This window comes from Asparagus officinalis, chromosome 6 (assembly GCF_001876935.1).
Source record: "Asparagus officinalis chromosome 6, Aspof.V1, whole genome shotgun sequence".
NCBI classification, from domain to species: Eukaryota; Viridiplantae; Streptophyta; class Magnoliopsida; order Asparagales; family Asparagaceae; genus Asparagus; species Asparagus officinalis.
In genome coordinates, this window is record NC_033799.1 from 75,557,890 (window position 1) to 75,577,604 (window position 19,715).

The 19,715-nt window shown below is 36.5% G+C and overlaps 1 protein-coding gene across 1 annotated transcript in view; it reads left to right on the forward strand.

Moving 5' to 3' along the window:
- LOC109846343 (homeobox-leucine zipper protein HOX32-like) overlaps window positions 1,087–19,715 on the forward strand; it is a 25,068-nt gene continuing 6,439 nt past the window's right edge. Inside the window, exon 1 of the mRNA XM_020415567.1 lies at window positions 1,087–1,110. Coding sequence (XP_020271156.1) covers window positions 1,087–1,110 — 24 coding nt within the window. The remainder of the gene's footprint in view (window positions 1,111–19,715) is intronic.

The window sequence follows — 19,715 nt, forward strand, 5'->3', positions numbered from 1 at the left end:
AAAACAGTTCTCTCCAAATTTCTCCTTAGATTTCTACACCTTTAAAGTCGAAGGTTTTTTTGAGAACCCCAAAACTTAAGTTTGGTTTTTTACCATTTTGGAAGTTAAGGGTTTATCAGAGAAATGGCCAAACAAAAGGGGTTTTGTGTAGTTTAGCATAAAAATTATAACAGTTCCCATTGCATTTCTAGTTTCTCACAAACCCGCACATTATATTTCTCCAAGAGTATCCATTATTGTACCAAACATTAGGAGGTGGAAATGAATCGAATCCAATCGAAGGGCACTATGTTCGACTTTGAACTCGGCTCAAGTTGAAACCTTCGAATTTATGTTCGAGTTCGAGACGAATATTAGATCAGATTCAAATTCTAGTCATTTATTTCTATATAAATACAAGAATTATTCGCAAATATTTGTGAAGATTTAATTCCATCAGAGATGTGAGAGATGAAAACCCTAGGCTCATATTTGAGGGATTAATTGGGCCAGCATAAGACAAGACCTATTTATAGTTTATGCAAGAAATTTCAATTGTGTCTGCCATATTTACTACTTTATTTTACTATACTAGTTCTTATACACGTGCGATGCACGTAGTTAAATATCAAAATTATTTATTTTTTTGTTTATTTTCTTGCTATAAAATAAGTCAGATTCATCTTGAGTTAATCTTTAAACATGGATTATTACATTTACCATAAATTTTATTTAAATATTTTTTAAAATTTTATGAAATAGATTTACATGTAAAACTAGGATCAATATACTTTTATATACTTGCATACAATATATTATTTTTTAAAATTTGTACATATCAAACTTCATGTAATATATTTGTTTATCAGATCAAATCGTCGATCTCCAATTTGTTTATCTTAGTCATTAAATGTAGAGTTAAGTTTGAAAAAAATACAATAATGTATTGTTGATGTGTTAATAAAATATAACCAAATACTTAATGTAGGCGTTAAAAATTGCCTATAGATTACTGCACACAGGTCGAGATGAAGAGAAGATAATAAACGTCATCATCTGAGTCAAAGAGGATCATCCAATACAAGGAATGCACAAAAATGCAAAACGATGGGGAAGCGTGCAATTTCTGAGGTTAAGAAAGTGTCTAGGAAACTACAATATTGCTCATAGTTTTCGAGACATGGAATGTGTCTCGAAAACTATGAGACAACCCATAGTTTCCGAGACACGGATACTGTCTCAGAAGCTATGAGGGAGTTTCACACTTCCGTTGACGGTTTTCTTGGGTTTTGTGCGGCCCACGTGACTTCATAACTGCTGGGGATCGTGTGTGAACGTGGGAGGACCGTTACAAATGAAAAGCACGCTCATAACTACAGAAATAATGGCACTTAAATGTGGGAAGTCGGTTACAAAACGGACTGGCTGAACTCCTTCTTCCGAGACATAGAACGTGTCTCGGTAATAGAGGATGTCACTTGGGCTTTGTTTTGACTTTCTACCTTCAGTAATTGCGTCTAGGGACTATAAATGATTCCCTATCACCTATGTTCACGAGGACCAAGGTAGAAAGAGTAGAGACTTGAGCAATTTAGTGAATTTTGAGCAAGAGTCTTCATCAATTTCAAGCACTTTCAAGAGCTTTCGGTGTTTCCTCGAGATCTAACCTTTGATTTGATCTTGAGAAGAGTGTTTTAACTTACCTTGTAGAGATATCCACTTCTGTCCTTATTTCTAAAACGAAACATCGACCTTAAGCCTTATTAGGATCAATCTGGATCTGTGATTCGATCGTCCACGGGCTAACGCACCTCCGACACAGGTAAAGATCCTACGCAAGCAGCGGGTGATAAACGTCATCTACGTGTTTTTTAGAGAGTTGTGTTTTTTTTATTTTTATTGTGTAAATAAAGTCTTATAAAAAGACTAATTTTACTTTGAATCTGTAATCGATAAACGTGTAACAGATTCAGCAATGAAAACAACTTTCGACGCAAACACTTAATACTAAGATGATTTGTATAAGCTCAGCACAAAGTACATACTTTTCACAAGACTACGAGACATCTTAATTATTGATAGACTTAAAATAAAAAAACAAATGCTAAATATTACTAGGGACTCTAGTATAATTTTATATGACGAAATCATTCACATAAGCATATTAAAAATTTTGCATCAAAATCCCTTCTGAAGATTTCTAATTTTACTCAAAAGAACTAAGTTTTACTATAAAATATTCAAAAAATATTATCCTTTGTTCCTTTTTTTATATTTAATTGAGCCGAGATCATCATTCTCCACCTTTATCTTTTTCTTGGGCAATTTCTACAATAGTGTCTTCATCGTCTATATCAATTTGTGATATCAGATTGGTATATAATAAAGAGCAAAAGACAGAACAAGAGTCCAGAAATATATTAGGATATACTTAGATCAATTAAATTATATTATACTCATAATTGATATGCATCAGAGACAAAATGTGTTGACAATCTTAAACTATAAAACAGACTGTATGGACCCTCTAACAAAACTTTTTTAATGCAAGCAACCCTCAAGATTAATTTTAAAAATCTCTTGGGTCAGGAATAAACAACTAACAATTTTGCTGTGAAAGCTAAGAGAATGCAATACATTCTTAGGAATGATTAATCTTTACTTAATTTATTTATAATGATAGGATCTCATTATTAACTAACTATAAGGCTTGATACATTGTTTTTTTATTGGACATTGAAGGCAAGCAGAGGACCCAGGTGAGTTCTCATCGCAATGAATGATATACAATTTAAGTACAATGAAAAAAGGAGAGACACTACAAGAAATCTGATATTTAACGACCAAAATTAGTGAAGGGAACAGTTGACCGTCATTAATGTGTGTAAAATAACGATGGTTTTAAAGCCCTTCATCTAGTTATCACAATTATTAGAGTAATGATGTGAGATGGGATAACGGTTTTCTAATCCCTTCGTTGATTTGGTTCTAATACCGTCGTTATTGGGTCTCCTAAAAGACGAAGGAGTCAATTACCTTTACTAATCATAACTCCTAATCTTAACTGGATTATTATTGAAAATAATATAAAAAACCCAAAACCCAAACCTCCAATTAACCGCAACTAATTATAAACTAAACCCTAATAACAAACTCTAGCGCCTCCTGTTCATTGATTTCACGCCTCCGCTGCCTTGTTTCAACTCTCCTCCTCCGCCGTTGTTCATCTATTCAACGCCTCCGTGCTGCCTCCTGTTCATCTATTCAACTCCTCGCCCGCCGCCCCACAGTCTCCCGCCGACTCATATCATCGCTCGTCGCTGCCTCAGCGCATCCCTAGATCCGCTGCCGACCAAGAAAACCTCGCACCTCAGCGCAACCTCTAGCTCCGCCCCACCGTCGGCCTCGTCCCAGAACCACCGCCGCACCGTCCTAGCGCCACCCCACCGTCGCGTTTTCCCCAAGTTCGACGGTAAGGAACAAATCCCTGTTTGGTTTAATTTTCACTTAAGTACCTATAGTTTCCCCTACTTTGCAATTACTATACCCTTGTTTTGTTTAATTGCACTAAAGTACCTATATATAGTTGTATACAGATCTTATACAACTTGCAATTAATTCACTGCATATATTCCAATTAATATACCTTGCAATTAATTGCTATAGGTGTATCCAATTAATATACCTTGCTTAGTAAAAATCGGTTTTTTATGTTGTACAATTTTCACTCAATTATCCATAGTTTACCCTAATTGCAGTTGTGCCCCCGACTTAGCATCCATCACCTCCATTTCCTAATATCTTCAACTTGGAACTAACAGTTTATTGATTTATTTATGACAAAAGGAAGGTTGGTTTTATGTCTTGAGCTAGTTATCAGGCCACATACTTGCATGTTGAGGAATTTAATGGCTTTGATGCTTGTTGGGGACTCTTTGATCCGTGGACCGCCAAATATCAGATATGGTTGATGCACACGAAGGCTTAATGTTCTTTGTTTCAATCGAGAAAACTTAGAATTGAAGTAAATAATCTCAACCAAGTAAGATTATTACTCTTCTCAAGATCAAAACAAGGTCTGATCTCGAGGGAAGGATGAAAAGAGGCTTCAGATGTCTCGAAATCTTCCTTTTTATGTTGAAGTTTGCCAAAATCTCGCTATCCTCTCTCTGATATTCGTAGGTCTGCTCTCACAGGGTCAGCACCTCGCCTCCAAGCTCTAAATTCCAGATCTCCCGTGCATAGGGGCCCTAGGGGTGTATTTATAAGCTTCGAATGCAGTGTTTTAGGATAAGATATCATGATTTGATCTTATCTTTAGTTAATAATGACTTAACCATGTTTAGGGATGATCCCAAGGTAGTTAGGGAGGCAGTAGATCAAACGAATCCCGAGAAAATCATCCGAAAACACGTCATTGGTAACTTCATTATGCGAGTCACCTCGATGTGACTTGGCACTGTTCCGAGTCACATTGAGGTGACTCAGAATTTCTGAGTCACTTCGAGGTGTCTGGGATTTTTTGATTTCCCGGTTTGGTCTTGTTCCGTCGTTTTGCGCAAGTTTCGAAGTTTCGTACGCATTCCTTTGCTTCTTTTTTGGCCTCAGGTGATCTCTTTTGACTTAGATAATGACGTTCATCTTCTCTTCGTCTCGAGCTGTATTCCGAAGACCTATAGGCTTGGTCCAATAGTTCAGGTGAGGTTCGACCAGTTCAGGCGGACTTCAGAACATGCTGCGAAGAACAGGTCATAACTTTCAAACCATAAGTCAGAATTGGACGAATTATATATAAAAATCGCCTATCTCGACGAGACTTGGGCTAACCAAACCAACCGAAGTTTGGTTTGCCACCATTCATTTCACCAAATTCTCTTCGTTTTGAGAGATATCAGCGTTTTTGTCAGATTTGAGCTTCTTTGTAATCTATAGGTAATTTTTTATGCCTACAACAGCCATTTATTTTATTTTTTTATAATGTTGAGAACGACTCTTGTCTCTTTAATTTTTTTGGTGGATTTTACAAATATTTCATTCATATTATGTACATTTGTAGGTCTACTTTGTTCCTAGGTTCGACCTTTGGGGTAGACATTATTTGTCTCGTTGATTTGTTTGGTTTTTGCATATACGCCCTTCATCTTGTATACATTTGTAAAGTAGACATTTAATAATTTTATTTATGTTTACATTTCAATTAAACTATATTCTTATTTTCATACTATGTATATCCAATAAGAATTCATCAATTTATTAACTTACTCTTACTTAATAGATTAGTATTTGAATTTTAAGGGTATTTTTGTCTACCGAAAGATTTTTCCAAACTCGTGCTTTTAATGGGGGTATGATTAACTACTTTATTTACTTATTTATTTCTATAGGATTTTGGATTTGTAATAAAGAGATTAGTTAATAGTCTAGCGAATCGAATATATATTTCATTAAATTCTATTCGATTATGAATCAGATAGAAAAAATATTCATTTATTTTTAAATGAGTTGTCGAGTTTAATATGACTGCATATTTAGCTGAACAAATAACTAACTATTTTTTAATTATTTGATTCATTTCCACCCCTACCAAACATCACTTGTATCTACTCTTTTTGCAACAACAAAAAAAAGGAAAACTAATGGCATAATGCTTCAATAATTTATTTATTTATTTTTAGCTTGAAAAAGTAAAACAACTTCGATGTGTAGTAATCTGCTCCATCAGCCCTCATAATCAAAATCTTTAGGCTTACAGTCTCTCCACATGGGGAGAGCTAGACCAACTCCCCAAAGGGAAACATGTGGTCCTTTTATTAATATTCACTACTTTGTTTTTCCATATTAACTACTTTATTAATTTACTTTTTTATTTCTATAGGATTTTGGATTTGTAATAAAGGGATTAGTAACATTAACAATAAGTTAAATTAATAGAACCGAAATAGAAAACATAAACGAATAGCTAATAGCCTAACGAATCGAACATATGTTTCATTAAATTCTATTCGATTATGAATCGAATAGAAAAAATATTCATTTATTATTAAATGAACCGTTGAGTCGAACACGATTGGATATTTAGCCGAAAAAAATAACTAACTATTTTTTGATTATTTGATTCGTTCCCACCCCTACCAAACATCAATTATATCTACTCTATTTGCAACAACCAAAAAAAAAGGAAAATTAATGGCATAAAGCTTCAATAATTTTTTTTTTTAGCTTGAAAAAGTAAAACAACTTCCATGTGTAGTAATTTGCTATACCAGCCCTCATAATCAAAATCTTTGGGCTTACAACCTCTCCACATGGGGAGAGCTATACCAACTCCCCAAAGGGAAACATGTGGTCCTTTTGACTCAATCCAAGCATTAAAGCACGCCACCTTAATTCATAAACAATCACCAAAAAAATACCCACACGTAATAATAAGAGGCCCCTTTTAGTCTTAAGTACAGCTATAATTTTAATTAAATAATTAATTGCAATTATTTTGCGCGTGTTGGTGTTGCTACAATTTGCAATTAACTACAATTATAATTTAGGATAATTCAAAACGTAATCACACTTGCAATTTTTTATATGACGTTACTTGCAGCAAAGTTGATACCAGTTTGCTCTTATAAAAAATGAATTGTTTTGTTAAGAAAAAGAAACTTTTTTCTTCCTCCCAATTTGTGGTTGAAGAAGATAGCACCCTTTATTTTAAGGATACATATATGTAAGGTATTGCAAAAGAAAAACATTAATAAGACCCTCAAAAGCTCATTAGAGTTTTTCAATCCTTTTTCTATAAAAAATGTTACTCTCGCGTTGTGTTAGCACTCAGGACTTCACAAGAGGATTCTCTACCAGATTTATAAATTTGAGAGAGTTTTCTGCAAAACCCTCAAAAGCTCATTAGAGTTTTTCAATCCTTTTTCTATAAAAAATGTTAAATAGAGGAAAAGTTAAAACGTCTGCGCCACCAAACATCCAAATAAACCCAAAACACTATCATCAAGCAGTAGAGTATCCTGGCACCGCAATCGCATTGAGCTCTTGATAGCCATTAAAAGATTCTCAGGAGCCAGTCAAAATTTGAGTGAAAATAGCAATAACACTGTGTAGGTAAAGCCAACCACCTCTCTTTTCACTCGTCTCTATAACAAATAAAATTCCCAAAAATGACTGCTGCTTCGTCATCAGTAAAAAATTGAAGGAAAGATGACAAAATATGAGGCAACTTTGCCTCTGCTCTTGCTACATGCATCATCATAATTTATTTTTATGGGCCCTTGCATGACTCCATGTACACATTGCTTGCATCATTTTTATTTTTATTTATTAATTCATTCAATGCAATCAGAGGAGGAGGAGAGAGAAAGTACTTTCTCCGCGGCAGAGGGTGCAGAACATGGAAGAGGCAAAACAGTATATCACTATCCATGAGTAAAGCAACTCATATTTGAATTTAGAAAAATGTAAGAAAATCAGAAGTACAGGTTGGATCATGCAATATGCTCCTTATGTTACAGTTAGTTTCATTTCAAATTCTTCATTGTTTATTTGTAATGTATTCTTGCAACAAACTTCTTCACGTGTGTTGCACGTAAGTATTTAAATGCGGACGAATTTTCAAAACCAACATATTTCCACATTTAATCCCAAAAAAAGACCTGTTTTGAACTTCTTTTCAAAAACCAACCCGGTTGCAGTTTGCTCTTATAAAAATGAATTGTTTTGTTAAGAAAAAGAAACTTTTTTCTCTCTCCCAGTTTGTGGTTGAAGAAGATAGCACCCTTCAATTTAAGGATATATTTTAGGATACATATATGTAAGGTATTGCAAAAGAAAAACATTAATAAGGAAAAATAAGTGCTTCTTTATATTTAACAATTCACATATATAAATACATATAATAGAAAATAGCTACTATAACTATAATTGCAAGCTTATTCTTACAAAAGTTAAAGTTTGCAAAACACTCTGAAACTTTGGGGGTTTGCACAAAAGCTCCTTGAATTATGTAAACCAAAGAAAATCTCTATTGCACTTTCAAAATGGCAAAATTACCAAATTGGTATTTTTTACCCACTTAATCAATTTGGTAATTTTTTATAACTCCGGTGACTTTTTTGTATTTTTTTTCTTAGCCCGATGGTCATATAGACCCAAAAGTTGGTCGTTGGTGGAGAAAAGTTAGGTTTTGGTCCTTTAAATTTTCATCGGTTTGATATTTGCCCCTCAAACCATTGAAACTTGCCCTCTAACATGTCCCTACCTCACCCTCCGGCGCTCCCTCGTCTTCCCCTTCCCTTTCCCGTTCTTCGACGCCCTCAAAATCGCTAACCCAAATCCCCTCCTCCTCCCTCTCCTCCTGCCTCGCTATGGTGGAGCTCAAGTCCCTCATCCACGATCCCTCCCCCCACTAAGAAACATGAGGGGGAAGGAAAGGCGGTGGAGTGTTGGAGGTTGTTGGCTGGGTTGGGGGGGGGGGGGATTGGGGGCTAATTTTAGTGATTTGAGGGGCTAATATCAAACTACTTAAGATTTAAAGGACCAAAGCTAATTTTTTTAGCCGACGGCCAACTTTTGGACCTATTTGACCATCAGGCTAAAAAAACAAACCAAAAAGTCGCAAGAGCTACAAAATTACCAAATCAATTAAGTGGGTCTACAAAAAATACCAATATTGTAATATTGCCCTTTCAAAACTATAATAAAAACATTTGAACAAACAAAATCTCGTGAACATGTTAACAATGCAGCAATTAACTTTGAGTTATAACTTTTCAAATTTTGTGATGATAATTTGAATGAAAAATATTCATGTAAGAGAACAAGACATAACACTTGGATCATGTTTTTAAAATTCTTGCCCTGAACGTTTACGCAGTTTACAAGATTTTCTCATGGGTTAACGCATTAAGGGAATTTAGTATTGATGTAGTGTGCATAACTGACAAATTTATGAAGGAGTGGGGCTAACGTGAGCTAAATATGCATATTTATGTATTATTGACTTGTTCGCAAATAGACACTCATATCTTCCAATTTGGAAGGCGAATTCTGAAAAATTGTATGTGTAGATGGCATATCTTGACGAGACAGAGCTAACTAGATTCTCGGATTTCCAAAATCTCATCAGTAATACCCAATTTTGATAGAAATCCAAAAATATTCAAGTTTTTATTTATTTTTAGTAATAAAGGTGAAGTCTATATAGATTAGCAAACAAATTCGATCTTGATTTATTTTGCACTGATCTGCTTCTTCTATTATACAGAGCCTTTTAGGTAGTTTTGAATCATTTCTTTATTTTAAGAATCCTATTCCTATTAGAAATAGTCTTTATTTTCCTATTAGAAGAAAGACTTGTAAACCCTACGAGTAGATACACTTCTATCAATAAACTTCTCTCATCTTATTTCCCTTCGTGGATGTGAAAATCGTTTTTTTTTTTGCGGATTCAAAGAGCACCCCTGGTGGATTCTGACGTTTGTGTTGTGTGCGGCGGAAGCTTCTCAGAGTGACACAACAATAACTCGAGATAAACCTGTTGGCCTTCTTATTTTGATGATGTTTAACAAATAATTTACGACTAATGTTGTTTATCTAGTGTTTGTGTTTTCGTATTTATTCTAGGCAAACAACGAGTTGGAGGATGGATGGAATCGAGCCTTAACGATCATATCAAATGGAGGTTGGCGGAATTGTGGAGTGAAGCAACGTCAATTCAAGTTAAAGATCCAATTACAAGCTTCTTCCGCAAAGTTTACCAAGTCATGCTCATTGAATACCTTCATCAAGCTTGGGTATATTTAGTATAGGTTTATATTATGTGTGTTTAATACTCTAAGCTCAATATCATATACACACACAATATTGGATTTTCTCACAAAATGAGCTATTTTGAGAAAACTTTGTGATATTATTTTATTGACCATGTTTACTTTATATTCATGTATTATAATGTTTATGAAGACATTTCATAAAGTTTCAATATGCGTTTAAACTCTTTTTGTCAAAAACATGTTCTTAACAAATTCATATTCATGCATGTTTTTACAAAATAATGAGTTTTCACAATTGAGAAATGAAAATTGAAAATTTATTTTTGTAACATGTTTGTTTTCATGTTTATAAACATTTTGCAAAGTTTCATCAAGTTTGGAATTGATTTGTTATGTTTAATGGAATTTACAAAATCATGTTTTTGTTCGTGCACATGTTCGTGCATATTTTACAAAACAGATGATTTTTTATAAATGAGAAGTGATATTTAAGAAATTATTTCTTTGACATATTTATCTACATGTTTAGAAACTTTTTTCAAAATTTTACTATTTTTGGAGTTGATTTACTGTGCCCAATTGATTTTACAAAATCGTGTATGTCAGCAGATTTTCAGAAACTGTATTTCTGTGTTCAAATATTTATTTCTCTCAACTGGGAAATGCTTTTTCAGAAATTCTTTCTCTAACATATTCTTATACATGTCTAAAACATTCCCTCAAAATTTCATAATTTTTAGAGTTGATTTACTATTTTTAATTTATTTTACAGAGCTAGATATATAGTGCTACAGTACCAGCGGTCGACCGCGCTACAGTGCGGTCGACCGACAAACTCTCTGGAAAACTCCTCAGTTTCTGACCTTGTTCGCGGTCGACCACGATTTTCCTCGGTCGACCGCCGTAGTTTCAACGGCTATTTTTAGAGCAGTTGCAGAGTGTTTTTTTTTTTTTTTGGTCTTTTTCTTGGCTTTCTCTTACCTTTGGGGTTTCATATAAATACCCCATTACCTCAGTTTTTACAGACACACAAGAAATGTTTTAAAGAGTTTTGAAAAAAGAGTTTAAGCTTGTTTAAGGGTTTGGTTTAAAGCTGTTTTGGTTTTCACAAGTGGAGGAGATCATCTTCTTGTTTAGGCTTCAATCTCCATCTCTCCATCTTATTATTCGGAGAAGAATCTCTAAACTCATTTCTAGCTATTTATTATTTTATTTATAATTTCTATATGCTAGATTTTAATTGAGTTTAGTTTTGATTTATTGAATCTCATTGTTACACACACCCACTTGAGCTTATTGTATTTGCATTCATAATATATTTGGGGTTGTGAGAGATTGTAACATTGAGTTATGCTATATTGAGTTCTCATCTATTATAGAGAACAAATCATTTGTTATATTGTGAGATTGTAAAGTTTTCGGTTAGCTAGAAAACTGAGTGAGAGTGGAGATCTCCTCGAGGTGAGGAGCGGAGACGTAGGTCGTGGGGACCGAACTCCGTGACTGAAATCGTGAGGTGTAAACGTTATTCGGATGAGCATAGAAAACCCGGTTGTGATAGTGGATTTTTCCCCGGGAGTGGGGAGCGGAGACGTAGGATAGAAGGTCCAAACTCCGTGATCATTTGAGTGTGTTTGAGTTTGTCATTGGGGCATTTGCTTTTGCATTTATCTTATATCGCTAATTATGCATTGCTCATTTATTTTATCCACTATCTAGTTCATTTTGTTTACCCTTGTGTTAGTTTACATATCCTTGCATATATCATATTGTATATCTCTTTGGTAGGATATATCACCTTGTGTTAGTTTTATATCCTTGCACATACATTGCCTATATCTCTTTGTTAGGATATATCTTGTTGTTCATATTGCTTATCCTAGCTCATATAACTTGTTGTATTTCATACTTGCTAGGATAATTTGTTAATTAGTTTTTATTGGCATATAATCGGATTAGATTAGCATAAGACCCTAATCACCCCCCCCTCTAGGGTCTAACAAAACCATAACTAATAAGCAAATCATAACCACAGCAAGAACAAATAATTTACGTGGTTCGACAAGTTGCCTACGTCCACGGGGCAAGGAGGGGGGAGTTCTTACTATTAGAAATCAAGAGAATACAAATAGAGTTATAAATCTCACCGATCAAACCCTAAAACAAAGCTCTAGATCTCTCACAAATCTCCCATAATTAGATGTAACAATTCTCTCTCAAAGACTGCTCAAAATTGTCCTTGTTTAACCCTAATTAATCAGGTTTAGGGTTATATATCAACTCAGAAACAAACCGGGTTAAAAACCAAAGCCCAGCCCAAACTGCATCTGCGGTTGACCGCGGCGATCGACCGCGTAGATCTCGTTGTCGACCTCGGCGGTCGACCGAACCACAAACCTGAGAGTAAAATTGATTACAGTCATGGCGCGGTCGACCGCGGCGGTCGACCGTACTAATTTCCCAAGAGTAAATTCGCTATAGGGTCCTTGCGGTCGACCGCCTTCAGCTCCGAATCCTACTGGCCTTCGTGCACATTTGCGATCAACCGCGGCGGTCGACCGCCAGTTTGCCTAACTATTTCTTCAGCTATTTTCCTACACTCTCTCACTATTTCTTCAATTCTCCACCTCGACGAATGTTTCTATCAAAACTGAGCCGACACCAAATCATCCAATAGTTCCTCAACAAGTCCGGGAATAAACTAGAGCTTAAACGCGATCTCCCCCATTTGAATCAACAAATCAAACCGGTTGCATCTAAAAGACTGTCTACGTATCCTCTTACCTAAGGAATCAAGCCGAATGTAGTTCACCAAAATGGCCTCCAAAGGTCTCAATCCACTAGAAGAGTTCGCAACCCTTCTCCAACATCATGAACAAGTCTACGGATGATAACACCTCCAATGGTCCCAAACTGAATCAATCCAAACATCTCCACCTGAGATGAACCAATGGCCATATCCAGACTCCATCTATTAGCTACACTCGAATCGATCAACCTATCATCTGCATTCGAATCAACATGGTTCCCAATCTATGTCACAACAGTTGGAATCCCAAATGATGCAGTATGATCTGGAGTATGTGGAGGAGACTCCACCCAACGTGGAGTAGTATCACCCTCCGCCTGCTACGATGTCCTAACGATCTGATCAATACTCTCCACCTGCCGAGAGTCAAAAGTGACATACCTGCTCAGAACAAAGCAGAAGCTCCCAAACGATAATCAAATGAGCCTCCGAATCCCAAACACGCAATCGGATCAAATCTCACATTCACGATGTGACCAAGTGCTGGGTAGCCAAACATCCGACGCAACCCAAAATCTGAAACAGCTCCACCAGATCTTATATCTCTACATGCAGCAGTCGGCAACCTATACATAAGATGGTCCAAACATGTCGTAGCCTGCACACCAATGCCAATGCTCAACATCAAACGCCGATCCTCCTCCAGCAAGGAACAACTCCCCAAATCTGCCATCTCGCCTCGTCGCCTCAAAGTTTCCACATCAATAAAGTGTCTCCTATTATCATGAGCTCGGCACAAACATAAGAAAGAACCTCTACCATAATCAGAACGTCGGGTTACCTTTCTACCAACACACTTCCTCCATCTGTTGCGGGCTTCTAGGACTTCACACCAATGGGACTTGGTTGCAACCCACCAATGCCTAGAGCAATCCCCAGCTGCGGAAACTACATTCCTATTACCTCCTAATGATGCTCCCTTGGAAGGCCCTCGAATGCCTGAATAAACACCTCTCAGAAGACCCCTCGAATGATGGATAGAAGTGCCAAACTCCACCTCGGTCTTTTCGCTCATACCATTGGGTTCACATGACTTCATACTGCAGGTCAAAGCACTCCTAAACAACCTATGCACGATATTACCAACCAAATAACCCAGCATCAAACAATGCCACAGTCTAGCCGAATCTGATGAAGTCGTCAACTCCCTATCAATTGTCGTGCTTCCCAGCAAATAATACAAATTTCTCCTTCTGACGTCCTTCATCACAATCATGGACCCCAATGTGATGTTCAAGCGTGCATCCATCAAGGTCACCCTATAGCCTACTGCCTCTAAAGCTCCAAGTGAAATGATGTTATTCTTCAACTGCAGAACGAACCTCACGTCATCCAACTCTCGCATCATCTCATCACTCATCCTAATCCGAACAGTACTAATACCACCAATAGAGCATGCATATCCATTACCCATGAGCACAACATCCTCTCTTTCTAACTTCTTAAAGCTGGAGAACCAATCCCTCCTAGGACAAACGTGGTAAGAAGCATCCGAATCCAACATCCACTCCGTAGAGTCGGCATCACAAACTGACGGTAGTGCGAATAACGAATAGCCTGAAGAATCCAAATCGTTGCCACTAGACTTGACAACATTCACCTCTGAAGCTTGTACAACTTTCTTCTTATTCTTCCCGGCTCTATCTATCTTTGGGCATTCAGCTTTCCAATGTCCATCCTCTTTACAAAAGGTATACTGATTCCTACGAATCCCACGATGTGCACCTCTAGACTGCGATCTCCTGCTTCGGTTTGAACCACGGCCATGAACTACTAATGCATCTCCCGATGCCTTCTCGGAGGGTTCATCGACACTCTTCCTCAACTCATAATTTACTAACGCTGAGGTCACCTCCTTGTAACTAACAGTAGTTCTTCCATTAATCATAGTTAGGACAAAAGTACCATAATCATCCTCGGGCAACGAACACAAAAGTAACATCATATTGTATTCATCCTCAACCATGATATCCATATTGGCCATGTCTGAAAGTAGCTTCGTGAAGTTGTTAACATGCTCCCTGATAGAAACTCCCCTATTCATCTTGAACTGGTAAAACCTCTTCTTCAAGTGAAGCCTATTCTCAATGCTCTTAGTAAGATACTTTTCATTGAGTGTTTCCCATATCTTCTTCGCCGACGTCTCATTCATCACATCATAAATAAGATCCAGCGTCAAGCATGACCGAATAACTCCACACGCCCTACTATTCATCTTCTTCCAAACATTTTCTTCCATATCAGCAGGTTTCTCTTGCAACTCAAGAGTCTCCTCCAAGTTTTGAGCGTCCAACGCATCCATCACCTGGCGCCTCAACAAACCGAAATTGATCTTTCCGTCAAACTTCAGAACATTAATCTTCATGTTCGTCGAACTTTGGAACATCAATCTTCATGTTATTGATGCTCAAACTATGTATCGTCTTCATAAGAGACGAACCTGATGTGCTTGCTTCTCCCATGTTGTCGATCTAACTCTTCAGATATGAATCTTTACCGAATCCTTCGAACGAGCCTGAAGCTCTGATACCAATTGTTGTGCGCGGCGGAAGCTTCTCAGAGTGACACAATAATAACTCGAGATAAACCACAACTAATAAGCAAATCACAACCACAATAAGAACAAATAATTTACGTGGTTCAGCAAGTTGCCTACGTCCACGGGGCAAGGAAGGGGGAGTTCTTACTATTAGAAATCAAGAGAATACAAATAGAGTTACAAATCTCACCGATCAAACACTAAAATAAAGCTCTAGATCTCTCACAAATCTCCCACAATTGGATGCAACAATCCTCTCTCAAAGTCTGCTCAAAATCGTCCTTGCTTAACCTTAATTAATCAGGTTTAGGGTTATATATCAACTCAGAAACGAACCGGGTCAAAAACCAAAGCCCAACCCAAACTGCATCTGCGGTCGACCGCGGCGGTGACCTCGCAGGTCTCGCGGTCGACCTCGGCGGTCGACCGAACCACAAACCCGAGAGTGAAATTGATTACAGTCATGGCGCGGTCGACCGGGCGGTCGACCGTACTGATTTCCCGAGAGTAAATTCGCTACAGGGTCCTTGCGGTCGACTGCCTTCAGCTCCGAATCCTACTGGCCTTCGTGCACGTTCGCGGTCGACCGCCAGTCTGCCTGGCTGTTTCTTCAGCTGTTTTCCTGCACTCTCTCGTCGTGCACGTTCGCGGTCGACCGCCAGTCTGCCTGGCTGTTTCTTCAGCTGTTTTCCTGCACTCTCTCGTCATTTCTTCAGTTTGTTACTCTCGCGTTGTGTTAGCACTCAGGACTTCACAAGAGGATTCTCTACCAGATTTATAAATTTGAGAGAGTTTTCTGCAAAACCCTCAAAAGCTCATTAGAGTTTTTCAATCCTTTTTCTATAAAAAATGTTAAATAGAGGAAAAGTTAAAACGTCTGCGCCACCAAACATCCAAATAAACCCAAAACACTATCATCAAGCAGTAGAGTATCCTGGCACCGCAATCGCATTGAGCTCTTGATAGCCATTAAAAGATTCTCAGGAGCCAGTCAAAATTTGAGTGAAAATAGCAATAACACTGTGTAGGTAAAGCCAACCACCTCTCTTTTCACTCGTCTCTATAACAAATAAAATTCCCAAAAATGACTGCTGCTTCGTCATCAGTAAAAAATTGAAGGAAAGATGACAAAATATGAAGAAGACTTTGCCTCTGCTCTTGCTACATGCATCATCATAATTTATTTTTATGGGCCCTTGCATGACTCCATGTACACATTACTTGCATCATTTTTATTTTTATTTATTAATTCATTCAATGCAATCAGAGGAGGAGGAGAGAGAAAGTACTTTCTCTGCGGCAGAGGGTGCAGAACATGGAAGAGGCAAAACAGTATATCACTATCCATGAGTAAGCAACTTATATTTGAATTTAGAAAAATGTAAGAAAATCAGAAGTACAGGTTGGATCATGCAATATGCTCCTTATGTTACAGTTAGTTTCATTTCAAATTCTTCATTGTTTATTTGTAATGTATTCTTGCAACAAACTTCTTCACGTGTGTTGCACGTACGTATTTAAATGCGGACGAATTTTCAAAACCAACATATTTCCACATTTAATCCCAAAAAAAGACCTGTTTTGAACTTCTTTTCAAAAACCAACCTGGTTTCAGTCCTGACGCTGAAACCAGGTCGGTTTTTGAAAAAAAAATTCCGGAACTTCACGGGAGTTCAGTAAATCTACTAAACTTCATGGGAGTTGAACTCCCGTGAAGTTTCATATTTAAAAAAAAATTTGAACGGGAGTTGAACTCAGGTCGGTTTTTACAAATAAGTTCAAAACAAGTCGTTTTTTGTGATTAAATGTTCAAATAGGACGGTTTTGAAAATTTGTCCATTTAAATGCCATTAGATTCATGGTTATCACTTATTAGAGCAACTCCAATCGTCCGCGATATCTTCATTTTGGAGCCGCGAATATTTCCAACCGAACTGCATATTTTACAGTTAGCTGCAAAATCGGAGATTGAGGCTGCAAATTTGAAGATTTCTCTCCAAATTTGTAGCCAACTCTATACTACTATTCCCAAAAAAAATACCAAAGTTAACCCTCAATCTCTTTAACAACATTTTATTATTCCAATTGTATCCCGTTATTATTTTTTATAGTTACTTAAAATCTGTATATATATATATTAATATATTAAATATTTTTTAATAAAAATAATATCATTGGAAATGTCTCGTCGATACCTTCAAAATGAGACTAATATCGAAATATAAAATTGCAAAACAAGTAATTAGAAATGATAATACATTGGAGCTTAAACTGAAATAAAACACATTAACTTAGAATTACATCGAAATTTTAATAAAAAAAAGTTACATCACTTCATTGCCGTGTCTCTCCCACAAATGTTCAATTAATGCATTTCGAAGTGCGAAGTGTGCTTCTTTGTCTTTGAATTTCTTATGTCGGGTCAGGAATTGTCGGAACCGTTCGGCATCGTTCGTCCCTATGTCTTCAACATTTGAAATTGATGGTGGAGTAGAAACGATAATATCTTCTTGCTCATCACGTTCATCCTCAATAATCATGTTGTGCATTATTATGCAAGTGGTCATGATATCATGCAAAGTTCGTTTATCCCAAAACCGTGCAGGGCCCTTGATTATAGCAAATCTTGACTGGAGAACACCAAACGCGTCGGTTTTTGAAAATTTTTTTCCCAAACTTCACGGGAGTTGAACTCCCGTGAAGTTTTTCTCATAACAAAACTTCACGGGAGTTCAACTCCCGTGAAGTTTGGGAAAATTTTTTTCAAAAACCGACCTGTTTTCAGCCCCTGGGGTCGGTTTTTATAAATAAGTGTGAAATGGGTCGTTTTTTGCAATTAAAAACCCCAAAGGGTCGGTTTTGAAAATTTGTCCTAAGACGGAGAGATGTAGGAATCTTTTCGCTCCTTATTTCTTAAGGTTTAAAAAAAAACTAAATTTATATCTAATGCTACAATGTAAAATGCTAGCAATTTTCGATAACACATGAGAAACTCTCTCATTTGTTAAAAGGTGGGAACAATGAAATGACATCTATACTCACTGGAGTTTGTTTTACAAGCTAGAACAATGTACACTCTACAACCATATTCAAATGTCATTTGGTTAAAAAAAGTTATCAGACGATGTTATGAATTGGATTTGTTATTTTTCTGTTCTAATTCAACTATGAAAAGAAACAACACCAGGATGAAAATATAAAAAATAATCATATTTTTAATTATTATTTTTTAGGTAATATATTAAGATGAAGAGATAAAAGAATCTTTTTTCAGTTGGATGCATAATTTATTGTTTGTTAAATTTTACAGACTTAGGACATGTTTGGTAACTCCTCAAAGTGGGGCCAAGTTTTGAGTATGATTTCATTTTGAGAAAAGATGCGTTTAAGCAAGATAGAGCAACATTGGTCCATTTTTTTAAGGCGAGGATTGGTCCTTAAATTTGGTTTTATTTTGGACCACCTCTACCTGGACTAAAATAAAATCAATTTAGTTTAAAATTGTGCGAGGATCAATCTTGGCCTAGGTTTTGGTTGTTTGTCAAACACACTTTTAATTTAAGGCGTAATGATTGTGCAATACAATCATATTATAGTTAATGGTACAGCTCACAGTAAAATGTTTAGAGTACGTTTGTAAGATTAGCATGCCGCTTGCATAATCGTGAATTAGGTTAATAGTTATCATGTGATATGAAGAATTAAATTAATTATTTTTCGTTCTTATCCAACTAATGGCAAAAATAATATTCATTGTGCTTTTTTTAAAAACCATTTAAAAAATAATACAGTAAGACCAAGAGATGCAGGAGCCCATTTTTTTAATTGAATGCATAATTTCTTACTTGTTAATTCTTAAAGAATTAATTGAAAGCGCAAATAGTCGTGTATTAATACAGTTAGGTTATAGCTATAATGAGACAACTCATAATAAAACGTTACCGCCAAGTCCATTACCTGCTTGTCATTATATTTTTTAGTTTGTAAAGTATGCTTAAAAAAATCCAACCACGATACTAAATTTACATATATCATCACCATCAAGAACTACGCATATATTTGTTGAATATATAAAAAAACCAGTGCATGGTCTAAAAGTTTTAGTTATTAACCCCTTGCACTTGAAAAATAAAAGAGTCATAGAGTGTGTTGTACTGCTCTTGCAAATTATTGAATAAAAACACGTGATTTGAAGATTTCCAAGGAGTATTACGCTAAACTTCCACTGAAAATACCCAAACTTTATTTTAAAGTGGCAAAGGAGCCCCCATCGTCCTCAATATTTAATAAAAATAAAACACAGGCAGAAAAACGCAAAATTTCCCCCACACACAATTACATCGACAACAATATAAGGCGAGGGGGGAAAAAGCAAAACTCTCACTCACTCCCTCAACTCCTCACTCGCCTCCCACCCTCCCCCCCCCAAATTCCCAAGCCCTAAAAATACCATCTTTCTCCTAAAAATAAATAAATAAAGTTAGGGTTTCCTCTCCTGAGATCACCGCCCCTTAATGCGGGACGAAGAAGAGGAAGAGGGTTCAAATTAGGGTTCGGGTTAGGGTCCTCCGCGTCCCAAGCTAGGGTCTTTCTAGGGTTTTGAGAAATGGCGATT